This window comes from Gigantopelta aegis, chromosome 6, assembly GCF_016097555.1.
Source record: "Gigantopelta aegis isolate Gae_Host chromosome 6, Gae_host_genome, whole genome shotgun sequence".
Classification (NCBI taxonomy): Eukaryota; Metazoa; Mollusca; class Gastropoda; order Neomphalida; family Peltospiridae; genus Gigantopelta; species Gigantopelta aegis.
In genome coordinates, this window is record NC_054704.1 from 27727267 (window position 1) to 27739926 (window position 12660).

The following is a 12660-nucleotide window of genomic DNA, read 5'->3' on the forward strand; positions in this document are numbered from 1 at the left end:
TTTGAGATGATGGGAGTGTGTCACTTCCAATGTAGTGAAATCTCAACAACTTCTGTACTGTATTATAATATTTTACACAACTTTGTCACGTAACTGCCATCGGTACCGCAGACCGACGGAGATCATTATTAAAGTAGTAGTGTGTCGCTTTGACTGCAGTAGAGAAAATATGTCAGGACGCGGTTAATGTTTGATGAATGGCTGGCGATCGAAGGTTTACCGACTCTTCATTATTGTGGCAGGTACGCTAGGAAAACTAGTACAACAGGATCTCGTCGTATTATGTTCGACGACCTTTCATAAGAGGAGTTTGTGAGTCAAAACTTGAAGCACAACAGTCAGACCACAACAGGTTTCTGTTTAACTTTATATAAGGTCACGGAAGCCTGTTTGTAAGTGAAGTCGCGTGTGGACTTGGCTTTCTTGTTGGAGGACTAAAAAAGCAGACGATATAAACAGACGATTCGAGCAGACGTGACTGACTAGCAGACGTGTGGCTGCGCGCGGAGTGCGAACGATCGTGCGACGAGTGGAGATGTGTCGTATAGCAAATAGTATGCCGTTCGTTCCTTCTTTGTAGGTAGCGCGTCGTTGGGGACGGCCAAGAGGTTGTTGGTGAATCGTGACGGGTTGCTGTTGCCGCATGTTGTTTCACATGAAGCTCGAGGTCGCGAGTTCGACACACGACGATGCCAGAGTCCTCGACATGGATTGCTTACCTGTGTCGTCTGACCTTTCACCTTTTTCTCCTGTCGTCTGCTGTCAGTGCTGTGGGTAAGTTGGCTTTGTGTCTTCCTTTCTTTGTTTATTATGACATGTCCTCGGGTCCCTTGTCAAGTAGAATTTTTATTAATTTGATGATCATCATTACATTAAAACTTCAAAGTAACTAAAATATTATACATATGAAAATATTTGGCGTTATAATGCACGTTGGTTGTTAAAATTACGTTTGACAAAATAGAATTAAGTTTGCAATCTTAACAGGGTGTACCACACGGTGGGTGCAGTTAAGAGGCAGCTGTCAGAAATATACGGAAAGTGCAATTCTGGTTTAAAGGTGTTTTTAGATTGGGGCCACAATGGCATGTTACTGTGCCCTAGTTTCTTTTGTTAATACCACTAGTTATTACAGTTTAGGTATGACCCTGTTTAACCCATCAATAGCTGCAATAACAGAACTAGAACACAGGTATAATAATATAATTCTTCTATTAACAAAATATATAGTTTTTAAATCTTCACTATATTAAAGGCTGTTTAATTAATGTCAACGTACATCAAGTGATAAATGTTCAAATGGTACAAACTGAGTTTCAAAAAGAAAGTTTGTTTTGTTTAACGACACCACTAGAGCACATTGATTTATTAATCATCGGCTATTGGATGTCAAACATCTCGTAATTTTGACATATAGTCTTAGAGAGCAAACCCGCTACATTTTTCCATTAGTAGCAAATGATCTTTTATATCTACCATCCCACAGACAGGATAGCCCATATCACGGCCTTTGATATACTAGTCGTAGTACACTGACTGTAACGACAAATAGCCCAAATGGGCCCACCAACGGGGATCGATCCCAAACCGACGGCGCATCAAGCGAGTGCTTTACCACTGGGCTACTTCCCGCCTCCAACTGAGTTTCAAATGCATACATGTTACATAATAATTATATACATTAATGTAGTTGTTTTTATATTAAATTTGTACTTTAAACGTGGTCAGATACAATAACAGAAATACGATATATTTCAATGTACACTTTTGTTAAGATCCCCAAAATATTAATGATCGTCACAGACAGTTTTCTAAAAAGATTCTATGGCAACCAGAATCTAACATATATCTTTTTTTCTTAGCCGCAAGGTCCAGGGGCAACTACTGTTTATTATGTTAGTTCTGTTTTTCTGATTTTTGTATGTGTGTTCAAATATAGAAATAATCACCTTTATTTATATTTTAAATATACATCAAAACATTTAGCCTCTGACAAAAGCGGTAATCTGTGTTTTTGTATCTGTCTCTTGGTCTGTCTGTCCGTTTCCCTAAACAGTACCTACCTTTCTCTCAAAATTTTAATCACATCTATTCATCAGAATCTATTATTTATAATGCTTTTAGTGTTTAATCTTTTTCATAATACACTAGCTAATTGAATTTAGGTTACTTATGCTTATATCAATTTCTTATACACATACAAGGGATTTAATAACTCAACAAAGAACACTTGTTATTTCTCCGACAAAATAACCAAAACCCCCACGAAACTGTAAAATTATTCCTTGTATTTTTATAGTGAATAAACGACAGTAATAAAAGAAGCGTTCACTTGTGTTAAAATGGTAAGTGTTGCGAATCGAATGATAAATAATTGACCAAACGTATCGTTTAGCAGTAAATGTTCTGAAGTCACGTGTCTGTAGCTTTGGAAACAACATAAATTATTATACAGTAAAAAGACATCAATTGTTTTGAGCAGTTTTGTGAGTGCTGGAGACGGAATGGGGATGGGGACGACGTATGAAACGCGTGATGGTGAGGGAGAGTAGATAAAGCCGTCTGCTTTTCAAGTCTGATGACATTTGACCAATTCCAGAGTTTCATGCCAGGCAAATCTCGTGCAATTCTGGCAACTTTTGGGGATGGTAGTGGTGGGTGTTGCTTAATACCAACCACTACCCACGAAGTGAATGCTCGTCGTTAATGTATGACGTGAAAAAATGTAAATAACTACAAAAACTAATTTTAATGAGCAATTATTGTTATTAAATTGGATTTGTATGGTACTTTATTGTAGACAAAATGAAAGGCTATTAAAAAACGTTCTAGTTTAAAAGTGAACAACCTTAAATATATACGTCTAACATTATCCCTTACTCCGTGCGATGTGCTTAAATAAACAGAACGGTTACTGTCAATAGCTTTGTAAAGAAACTGTTAAATAGCTAGTTTCTCTTTCCTGTGTCCATCACCCTGTGGAGCACTCTTTCAGAACGCTATATGTTTTTTGGTTTTATTTATTATTATTTTTCTATTTTTATTGCTGGATGATTATGCATCAAGTGCAAGCCCGCGATATAACAGCTTTATCCTGTTCTTGATTTCATGCTGATGATTTCTAAAGCTTCCCAGCATGCTGTTGCATTATAGTAATTTGCGGTCTTTCATAACAAATATTGCTTTGAATCCCATTCAGATATAAGTTTTTAGCCAACCTTCCAAACAATAAGAATTGTATATAACAACTTTACAATAAAGCTTTAGTCCCCAATTGATAATGGTATAATTTCGTTTCCATGCGGGTTTTTTTCCGTCGACAATTCAAACACGCCATCCTAGACATACAACTCATCCACAAGGACTACCTAGCCAAGTAGATATAGGGTTGGTGTAGGAAAGGAGAAACCAGCCTTACGTTCAGCCATCCATTTTTCGCTAACGTTTGCGAACTATTTTGACTTGTTCCCGAAGTGGTCATTCGGTTTAATGTAAAGCGCATAAACCAGTCTAGATGACGTTTTATTGCTTAGTCTGGCTGAAGTCAGTGTTGAGTTCAGCCAGACCAAACAGCAAAACGTTATGATTTAACGTTAAACAAAATGATCACATAGAGGGAAAACAGTCAAACAGTTTGCGAACGTTAGCGTCATTCGCTGTAGCTGAACACGTTTTTTTTTTATGTTGTTGTTGTTGTTTTGGGGTCGGGTTTTTTATTTTTTATATTTTTATTGTTGTTGTTGGGGGGGGGGGGTTCACTTCACGTCAACCCGAATTTCCGCATCGGGAACCAATTTAATCGATAGTGTTTGTTAGTGCTGAACGCAGGCGGTTCAGTTTCACTGGAACAATAATTAGTTGTGTCGCGAAGTCAGGTTTCTTCTTTGACACTGGACTTGTGCATTTTGTGATACCTAAATAAACTGGGGCGTCTCTCTATACATTGTTCGTATGACATTCAGATATGTTATGTGATTGGCTGCAGTTTTTAGACCCTGTCTGTCTCTCTGTCTCTCTGTCTCTTTGTCTGTCTGTCCGTCCATCTGTCCCACATATAGTTTTCCGGACGTTTTTTATTAGTTTTTTTAACAATGCCTCAAGATATTCAGCTGAAATTTAGTATGTGACTTGATCATACACTGTAACAGATCAAGTTTATCTTTCATGGCGATTTACCCATTTTGCACAGAGTTATGGCACATTAAGATAGGAGATACAAAACTTTGGTGGGCCTGGTAGGGGACATGTATTGTTTTAGCTTGTTTAATTTAACTTTTGGGATGTGGTTATTAAAACAACGCCGCCCACAACACTCCCACGACATGCTGAGCTCAGAGACAACCCTAACGAACCAAAGTATCGTTGTGCTGGGTGTTGTTAAGTAAGCATTCCTTTCCTTTCCTTTATATGTATGAACAACCCACACCATTCAGGTTACAACTTCAAAACCCAAGCTCTCAAAACTGCACGTATAATCTGTAATAAATTATGTGTTCCAATACTCAGGTCTTAACAGGTAACAATAAATTTGTCAGCGAGATAAAATCTTTGAAATACGAACTGCTTTAATCATATGAGTATATATATATCCTCCAATCTACTCCACATGGTATTATCTGATGTCGTTTGATGTGTGACTTGCAAACGAAACCACGGTTCTCACAGAGGTACTAATGGACTAAAGCCATTGACATGGTTTTCGTTTTTCATTGATTACCTTAAAGTAGATTTACGGAAACATGTTTAATACTGAAATATATTGATAATCCATTCTTATTTTGTAACGTACGGTTTGTTTTTAGCAGTTCTTTGTGAGTTCTGCTGAACTGTACAATGTGTAGATCACATAACAGTTTTTATATACACTGTATATGCTTATCATATTAAATATTTCGGTTTTTTGTTGTTGTTTTGCTCTGTTTTGTTTGGGTGTTTTTGTTGTTAAATATTTTGTGGGTTTTTGTTTTGTTTTTATTTATTTCTCTTTTTTTATTTATGTATTTTTTTTTTTTTTTGTATACATATAAGGGATGGTTTCTCAAAGAACGGAATCATATTTTAAAAAGAAAATTGGTGTTGTTAAATATAAACCTTGATGGACGAGCGTTTCTCTGGGATCTGGAAAACAATATATAGCGGAAAAATCGTCTTAGAAAAATATTACTATTTTACTCAATGCTTCAGTTATATATATATATATTGGCATTGCTGTATATTGCTTTCACTGAACAGTATAAATTTTGTATTAGTCGTTTTGTGATATTTGAATTTCATAGAAATCCCCCTAACTGTAAGGCACTTCTAGGAACATATGGAATAATTTTGGAAACTATTTCACGTCCCAGCCAGTGCACCACGACTGGTATATCAAAGGCCGTGGCATGTGCTCAGCCTGTGGGATGTTCCATATAAAATATCCCTTGTTAATGGAAAAATGTATGACTATAATATTTCAGAATTACAAAATATTTCACATTCAATATCCGATGATTAATAAATCAATTTTCTCTAGTGGTGTCGTAAAACAAAACAAAACATTTAGGAAAATCCACAATTTTCACAATAACCCACAGTTTGGAACCTTGACAAAGCATGCGGTGTTTTTGAAACTATACTAGTATTGTTATTTCTGTACTGCGGTAGGAGAGAGATTAATATATTAGCAAGCGACATTACCACTTTAAATTCTAATTACTGTCGCTCACATTCACTGACAACTCGTACTTCTGTTATGAGAATACGTTATTCTAAACATTTTGATAAATGTTCACATATATATGACAGCTAGTATAATACATATTCTGTATGCCCAGCTGTGGAGTGTAATACGGTCATGTGCACGTGTAACTACTGTGTCAAGACTGTCATATGTAACCTTGCATGTGGTAACATCACCAAGCACGCTGTAACCTTGTAGCAGTAAGCGTGAACGGGAAAAGAATGTGTGTGTAATGCCATCACGGCACATTGTTAAAAATCATTGGCTATTACGTGTCAAATAAATGGTGATAGTCATGCATAGTTTGAAATAAAAACAAAATCCACACTGCTTCAATAATCTCTACTTCAAAGGCAGATTCCAGCTTTGTTTTAAAAGGAATGTATCTTTTCTGTTTACGTACACAACACGAATTTAAAGCATTCAGTATCACATTCAGTATGTGATATGACCTCATATAACCCCTGTCCACAGTATTATTAGTAATGAAGAATACCTTTGAACCATTACATGGATTGGTCCGTCTGTTATAAACTGCAACATATAATTTATACCCGATGACAACACATAAGACGGAACATGCCCCGGCTGTTGGTATACCAGAGATGGCATAGTTGCTGGTATCGTTTCCATCTGATCACTATAAACCAAGTGTCGCAATTACTGTTACATTAGTACTGGCGTAACCAGCTGAGCAAATCATTACCCAATTCTTTGGAGTTAGAGGTGCGTGTGCTTAATACCGTAACATTTAGATCGCTTCTTGCCAAAACAAGAGTCTGTAACGCTATTGTAAAATAATTATTTTATATGACATCTAGTAACAGCTGCTGGTGCTGCTGATGTTGTTGCTGCTGATGTTGCTGGTGCTGCTGCTGCTGCTGTTGCTTAAACAATAAACCAAGTTGTCTTTACTTGATATATCTGACGTCGATCACTAGATTCTACGTTAATGCACTGTAATGAACTGAATTAGTCGAGAGTATAATACTTACTAAGAGGCTTGGGCATATTAGTCGTTGAATAATATTTTTTATGTCACAATGACTCTATCACGTTATGTATTTTGGTGACTTTTTAAGTGTTGTTTTATTTAGTTTTCGTCGCGTTGTCCATGGTTTAATGGCGTTACAGTAGAAAAGCAGTGTCGCGGATACACACATTAAACACACAAACATGAGCTGTTACGGCTTGAGGTGTCAGTGAGATTAACTGATGTTATACAGTTTATCATGTAAGAGTTCTCATAGTGCCTGATTTTAGTGTGTGTGTGTGTATGTGTGTGTGTGTGTGTGCGTGTGCGTGTCTGTGTGTGTGTGTGTGTGTGTTTCTATGTTATATTTTTGTTTTGCTTTTTGTTGGGGTTTTTTTTTTTTGGGGGGGGGGGGGGGGAGGGCTGTGGGTTGTTTGTTGTTGTTGTTGCTTTGTTTCTGTTTGAGTTTGATGCTGGACGTGGTGGTAGCGCTTGTGTTAGTTTTCTGTCTTATGTTTTGAGAACGATGATGGAATGTTGTTGGGAGGTTGGTACAGTGTTGCATGTGTGTCGTCGTTACCGTAGTTGGTGTTTTGAGAACGGTGATGGAATGTTGTTGGGAGGTTGGTACAGTGTTGCATGTGTGTCGTCGTTACCGTATTTGGTGTTTTGAGAACGGTGATGGAATGTTGTTGGGAGGTTGGTACAGTGTTGCATGTGTGTCGTCGTTACCGTAGTTGGTGTTTATTTGTTTTACTAGTGGAGATGCAGTTGCGTTGGTGACTTTTGTGTGATTTTTCTATTGTCGATAGGGGATGTTTAACTAATAGTCTTACACCATTGATACCTTCGTAGCAACTATTAACCAATATTTCCATTTAATATGCGTGTTAATAGTTTTCCAAATACTGTAACTTTAAACAATTTATTTTTTAATTATATACATGTGTATTGTAAATTTCCTTAATGCATATCAGACAACGGCCTTGACTAACAGAGTTATATCCTGCATATCTCTAAATCTCTTCTGTGAGTAATATTTACAATGTCGCGCTTGGAGACCGTTAGATATTGCTTGGTCTTAATTTGTCACATCCCTTGATACATTGCGGTGTCTTGTTTCGGAAGCCAGGGAAAGGTATTCGTCTTTGTTAATACACCTTTTCTTTGGCCTGAATAGTCGCACATATCCTGTCTACACACTGATACCCCGTGTGTAATTCAGTGGCATACAAAGCTTTTTAACGCAGCTTGAATTCATGAAACGTAATACGAAATTGTTATTGACACTGATTATGGAATTTAACCTTATCATCAAAAAAGCTTTAAAAGTCCTTTTAACAAAGTTGTGTGCTGTCCCCGGGAATTAAATAGCTGTTACATAACAAACAAGGGTGTACCAGGGTGTTTTCCTTTTTGGCCTACGGGGACGTTTGTGATGGTTCACTGGTTATAGTGGCAAACCATGTCCCTTGAAGCCAAATGATCTGTTTTGATGTCGTACAGTATTAGCTGGGATATGCTATAAGTCATACATAATAGTATTATATTATTTGTTTTTCAAAATCCTAACGATATTACTTAATATGTATTCATTACGTAGGGGTGTAATAATAATATGTACTGTACATGCAGTAGTTGCTATTTGCTCGTGTATCATGTATGTGATCTGAGTTCAAATAAAGTTTGATTTTGTTTATTCTGTTTGAATGAAAGGATAGAACTCCATGTATATTTACACACTAGGGATTAAAAAGTCCAATTAAATCGCCGATAGTAGTAAATTATTACAATTTAGTTTCAAAATATGTTTTTGAAGTGTTCACTGGTTAAGTTCATTAAAGTTAATAGAATTCTGACCCGAAGAAAAGTAAAATACAAATATTGGCCTGGCATGTGTGCAAATGAAACAGAGAGAGGCTATAGAAACAGCAGACGAAATAATCATAGATAATATATCTGTTGCAATATTGGTGAAATTCCCGTAGGCGAAAGAAGAAATAATCGTTTTCTTTAATTGCATATGGTGTGAGAGTGCATTTGAACATGGGATTATTCTCGTATCTAACTTACGTTAGTACAAGCCACATATAAGGTACTGTTCAAGCAAGATAATGATATATTTTCTATGTGTGAAAGCAAAGTCGGCCCAAGGCTACTGTGATCAGAGCAGATCTTACTGCCCCGAGTCCCGATGCCTACGTCTTACGATTTGATATTTTCCAGCAATTATGTCCTTACCCTGACTCTATTGTAGATGATCATATTATCAATTCAAAGTATAATTTACGAAGCACTTATCCTGGAGTATGCGAGTCTATCTGTCTGCCTTGTCTCTCTGTCTCTGTCTATGTATGTATCTCTGTATGTGTATATATATATATATATATATATATATATATATATATATATATATATATATTGGTTCTAAATTTCTGTGTATTTTAAACAGACGGTTTCAGTTAATATGTGCATGGTGCCATTATTGTTTTGAAAATAGGTTAATTCTTGAGTATTGGTAGTTATTTTAATACTTTATCTTGTGCAGAGATACCAATTTATACACTGAATGCATTTTTGATATTAATACTTTGTTTCAACAATTTTTGGAATATCATTTTTGACTATAATAACGGTTTTCTCCTTTTGAGTCACGAAATACAATCCTCATTCTAACAGATGTCGTCAACTTGCATATTAAAATATTTTCTTGTGAATGAAAGCAATGCCGGTCGGTTTAAGCCTGCGTGACATGTTGTGATGCAACACCTGATGGGTTTCAATAAGAATGCTGAAAATGTTTCTGCTCTATGAATGATTTAATAAGACCGCGACCCAGATGGACTCGGGCGACGCAAGTCCAAGATGTTGCTGCCAGATGTTCCAGTAAAGTCATGAATTATGACATGAAGTCAATACCAATCAATCCCAATGGACACTGTTCACAAATGTTATTATTAATAACCCACTATTGCGCTCTCTCTCTCTCTCTCTCTCTCTCTCTCTCTCTCTCTCTCTCTCTCTCTCTCTCTCTCTCTCTCTCTCTCTGTTCACGTGGACTGTAACGAAGCATGGGAGGAGGCAACTACCATAACACGGAAAGAAATATGGCACGATTTTTAAAAAGTTTTGTCTTTCATTGCAAAAGCATGTAGTAGTGCGTAAGAACACTAGTGTAAGCAATGTGATTTTGAGCTTCAAATCCCATTGCGTGACAAACTGTGATACTATAATGAGATGGTTTTCGACAAGAATGCTAAAAATGCATCTGCTCTATGAATGATTTAATAAGACCAGGAGCCAGATGGTCACGGAGAACGCCAGTGCAAGATGTTGCACCACACAGACGAACAACAACCCGTGAAGTCAACACCATCCAATCCCATCGGATACAGTTAACAAACTTCAATACTAATGTAATAGTAACACTAATCGTTGCCATTTGTACGCACCCTTTGATCCATGGCTAACGTATTTTCTCATGGGGTACTGGGTGAGGGGAATATTATAACACCGAGAATGATTTACAAATGGACTACATTGTACTTGAGCCAGACGCTCCAGTGCATTGTCACTATTAGGAGGTATAGTTGTAACAATGGAGATTTAATGTATGTCATGATGGACTAAAAATAGCCTTGAAGGTTTGGCACTGGTCCTGTTGTAATCGTTTTATCTCTGTCCGTATGTTTATTGAAAATCAAATCTACAAAATCGTTATTGTTTTCATATAACTGTTTTATATGTGTGTCACCATTGTTCTGTTTGTGATTCTAGAGTACTCCAGTGATTGTATTTTTGATAGAGAGAAGCCGCTTATAATTTAGTTAACTGTTCAAGTTAAACACTAAAGTCTATTTGGATAACGCTGTGACATATTTACAAACTCATTACAGATATATATCTCCTTCCCCCGTACCTTCATTGCCACGTTGCGCGATAACAAGGCTTTACAAAGAGTTCATGTAATTTGTATGGTTTTGAGATCCTACACTACAAAATTACAGCCTAGTTTCCTCTTCTATAAGTTTTATAAGCAGGTGCTGTAATAATAGGAATAGTCTACATGGCGTGGATGTTGACCACACAAAACAATCCACAGACAGCGGACAATCTGTCAAAGATAATGTTTGGTCTGTTCTGTGATATAAGCGTGTCGGTGAATTTTAGTGGTGATGGTGCTGCTGTTGCTACTGCTGCTGCTGTTGGTTGGTTGTGGTGGTGATGGTGTTGGTGATGATGATGATGACAATGATGATCACGATTACGGTTGTGGTGATTATGATGGTGATGGTGTTGATGATGATGATGATGATGATGATGATTACCCTAAATACCATCGGCATTGTATTATGTTAACTAGTTCCTTGTAGTACAATATTTTGCAAGATTGACGCGATTTTGAAAATTATAAGCGGCTTCTCTCTACCTCAAAAAAACAAGCACTGGAGTACTCCAGAATCACAGACAGAACAATGATGACACACATATAAAAGGTTATATGAAAATATATGATTATGAGTTTTTCCGTGCGCTCTCACATATTTCTTGAAAGTTCTTTATTACTTAATCTCATACATATATCATTTTGAACATCAAGTCATTTCTCGTTAGTCGTGATAATGCATGACTAAAGGCGACGCCACACGATACGAGTATGTCATACAGGAGTAGCATCGACAATAACCGAGTACATAGCAACCGATGAAACCGTAATGTTTGTCTTGTCAATCGACAATTCTCGTGGCTACTCTCATTCGAGACACTCTATCGTATGACGTCACCTTAACAGAACAATGATGAAACAAATAATTTGACCACGATCCTCAGCTTCGTACCCTGTTATTTCTCGCTCCAGCCAGTGCACCACGACTGGTACATCAAAGGCCTTGGTATGTGCTATCCTGTATATGGGATGGTGTATATAAAAGTGGCGACAGCAGGTTTCCTCCCTCAATATATGTGTGGTCCATAACCATATGTCCGACTACATATGACCGTAAATAAAATGTGTTGAGTGCGTCGTTAAATAAAACATTTCCTTCCCATCGAAGGTTGTTCTTTAGCTGCTGCTGAATTAAAGAACACTCGTATAATGTACAGGAGATTGCTGGGTCGATTCCTGGTAGTAGACAGCTCGTTGTGTCTTCATTTTAACTAGTGTTCCATAATTTATTAGTTAAATGTCGTGTTTTGTTGTGTGAAAATGCATGTTGCTAAAAATGGGTGGAATAGGTTTGTTTTTCTGTCATATTTGAAACTTTATTTCCGCTGATTAAACAAAGTGCGGATGAAAAAGCTTTTCTTGACGTTCTGTTTTTAGATTTTGGATATGTTAATGACACATTTGTCAATAACAACATAAGTTGAATGTTTATGTTGGGTAATGTCTTTATCTTAAAAGTGAAATAATCGAACCAGTTCTATCAGAACACATAACTCTGTCTGGTTTTAAAAACAGTTACCTGCAGGCACTGAATGTTGATCTGTCACAAACATATTAAACAAAAACAGTCAATGTTTGAACAGAAATAGAATTTTACTTCTATTCATCTTTTTTCTACTATTTTTTTTATAGACAATTGTTTAGAAAAAATCAATAAAAAAGGCATTACATGTCTGTGTGTTTGAGAAACAAAGCAAGCAACTGCGAACTGAAGATACTGTATCGAGATTTATAGGTTCGGATTCGTCAGCTTGTTACCGCCTCCCTGTCTTTAATACACGAAAAGAAGTAATTTCCCTATCGATTGCAAGTACGAGGCTCAAATGCAGGAACTCCGATCGATGTACAAGGGAAGGTAAGGTAATGACAAAGGCTTCACTTTCACGACATGACTAAGTGACATTTGGGAGACAAGATTTGGGGGAGTGTCAAATCAGGGATGGTTTCAAATGTGCATGTTAGTGATAGCGAGAATAAACGCTGCCTGTTTTATTAGATGCTTTTTATTTAAAGGACATAAAT

The 12660-nt window shown here is 36.8% G+C and overlaps 1 protein-coding gene across 2 annotated transcripts in view; it reads left to right on the forward strand.

Moving 5' to 3' along the window:
* The window catches only part of LOC121374862, a 38918-nt gene continuing 26258 nt past the window's right edge, over positions 1 to 12660 (forward strand). For both annotated transcript variants that reach the window (XM_041501969.1, XM_041501970.1), the window contains exon 1: positions 1 to 774. In XM_041501969.1, coding sequence (XP_041357903.1) covers positions 690 to 774 — 85 coding nt within the window. In that variant the 5' untranslated portion in view covers positions 1 to 689. The remainder of the gene's footprint in view (positions 775 to 12660) is intronic.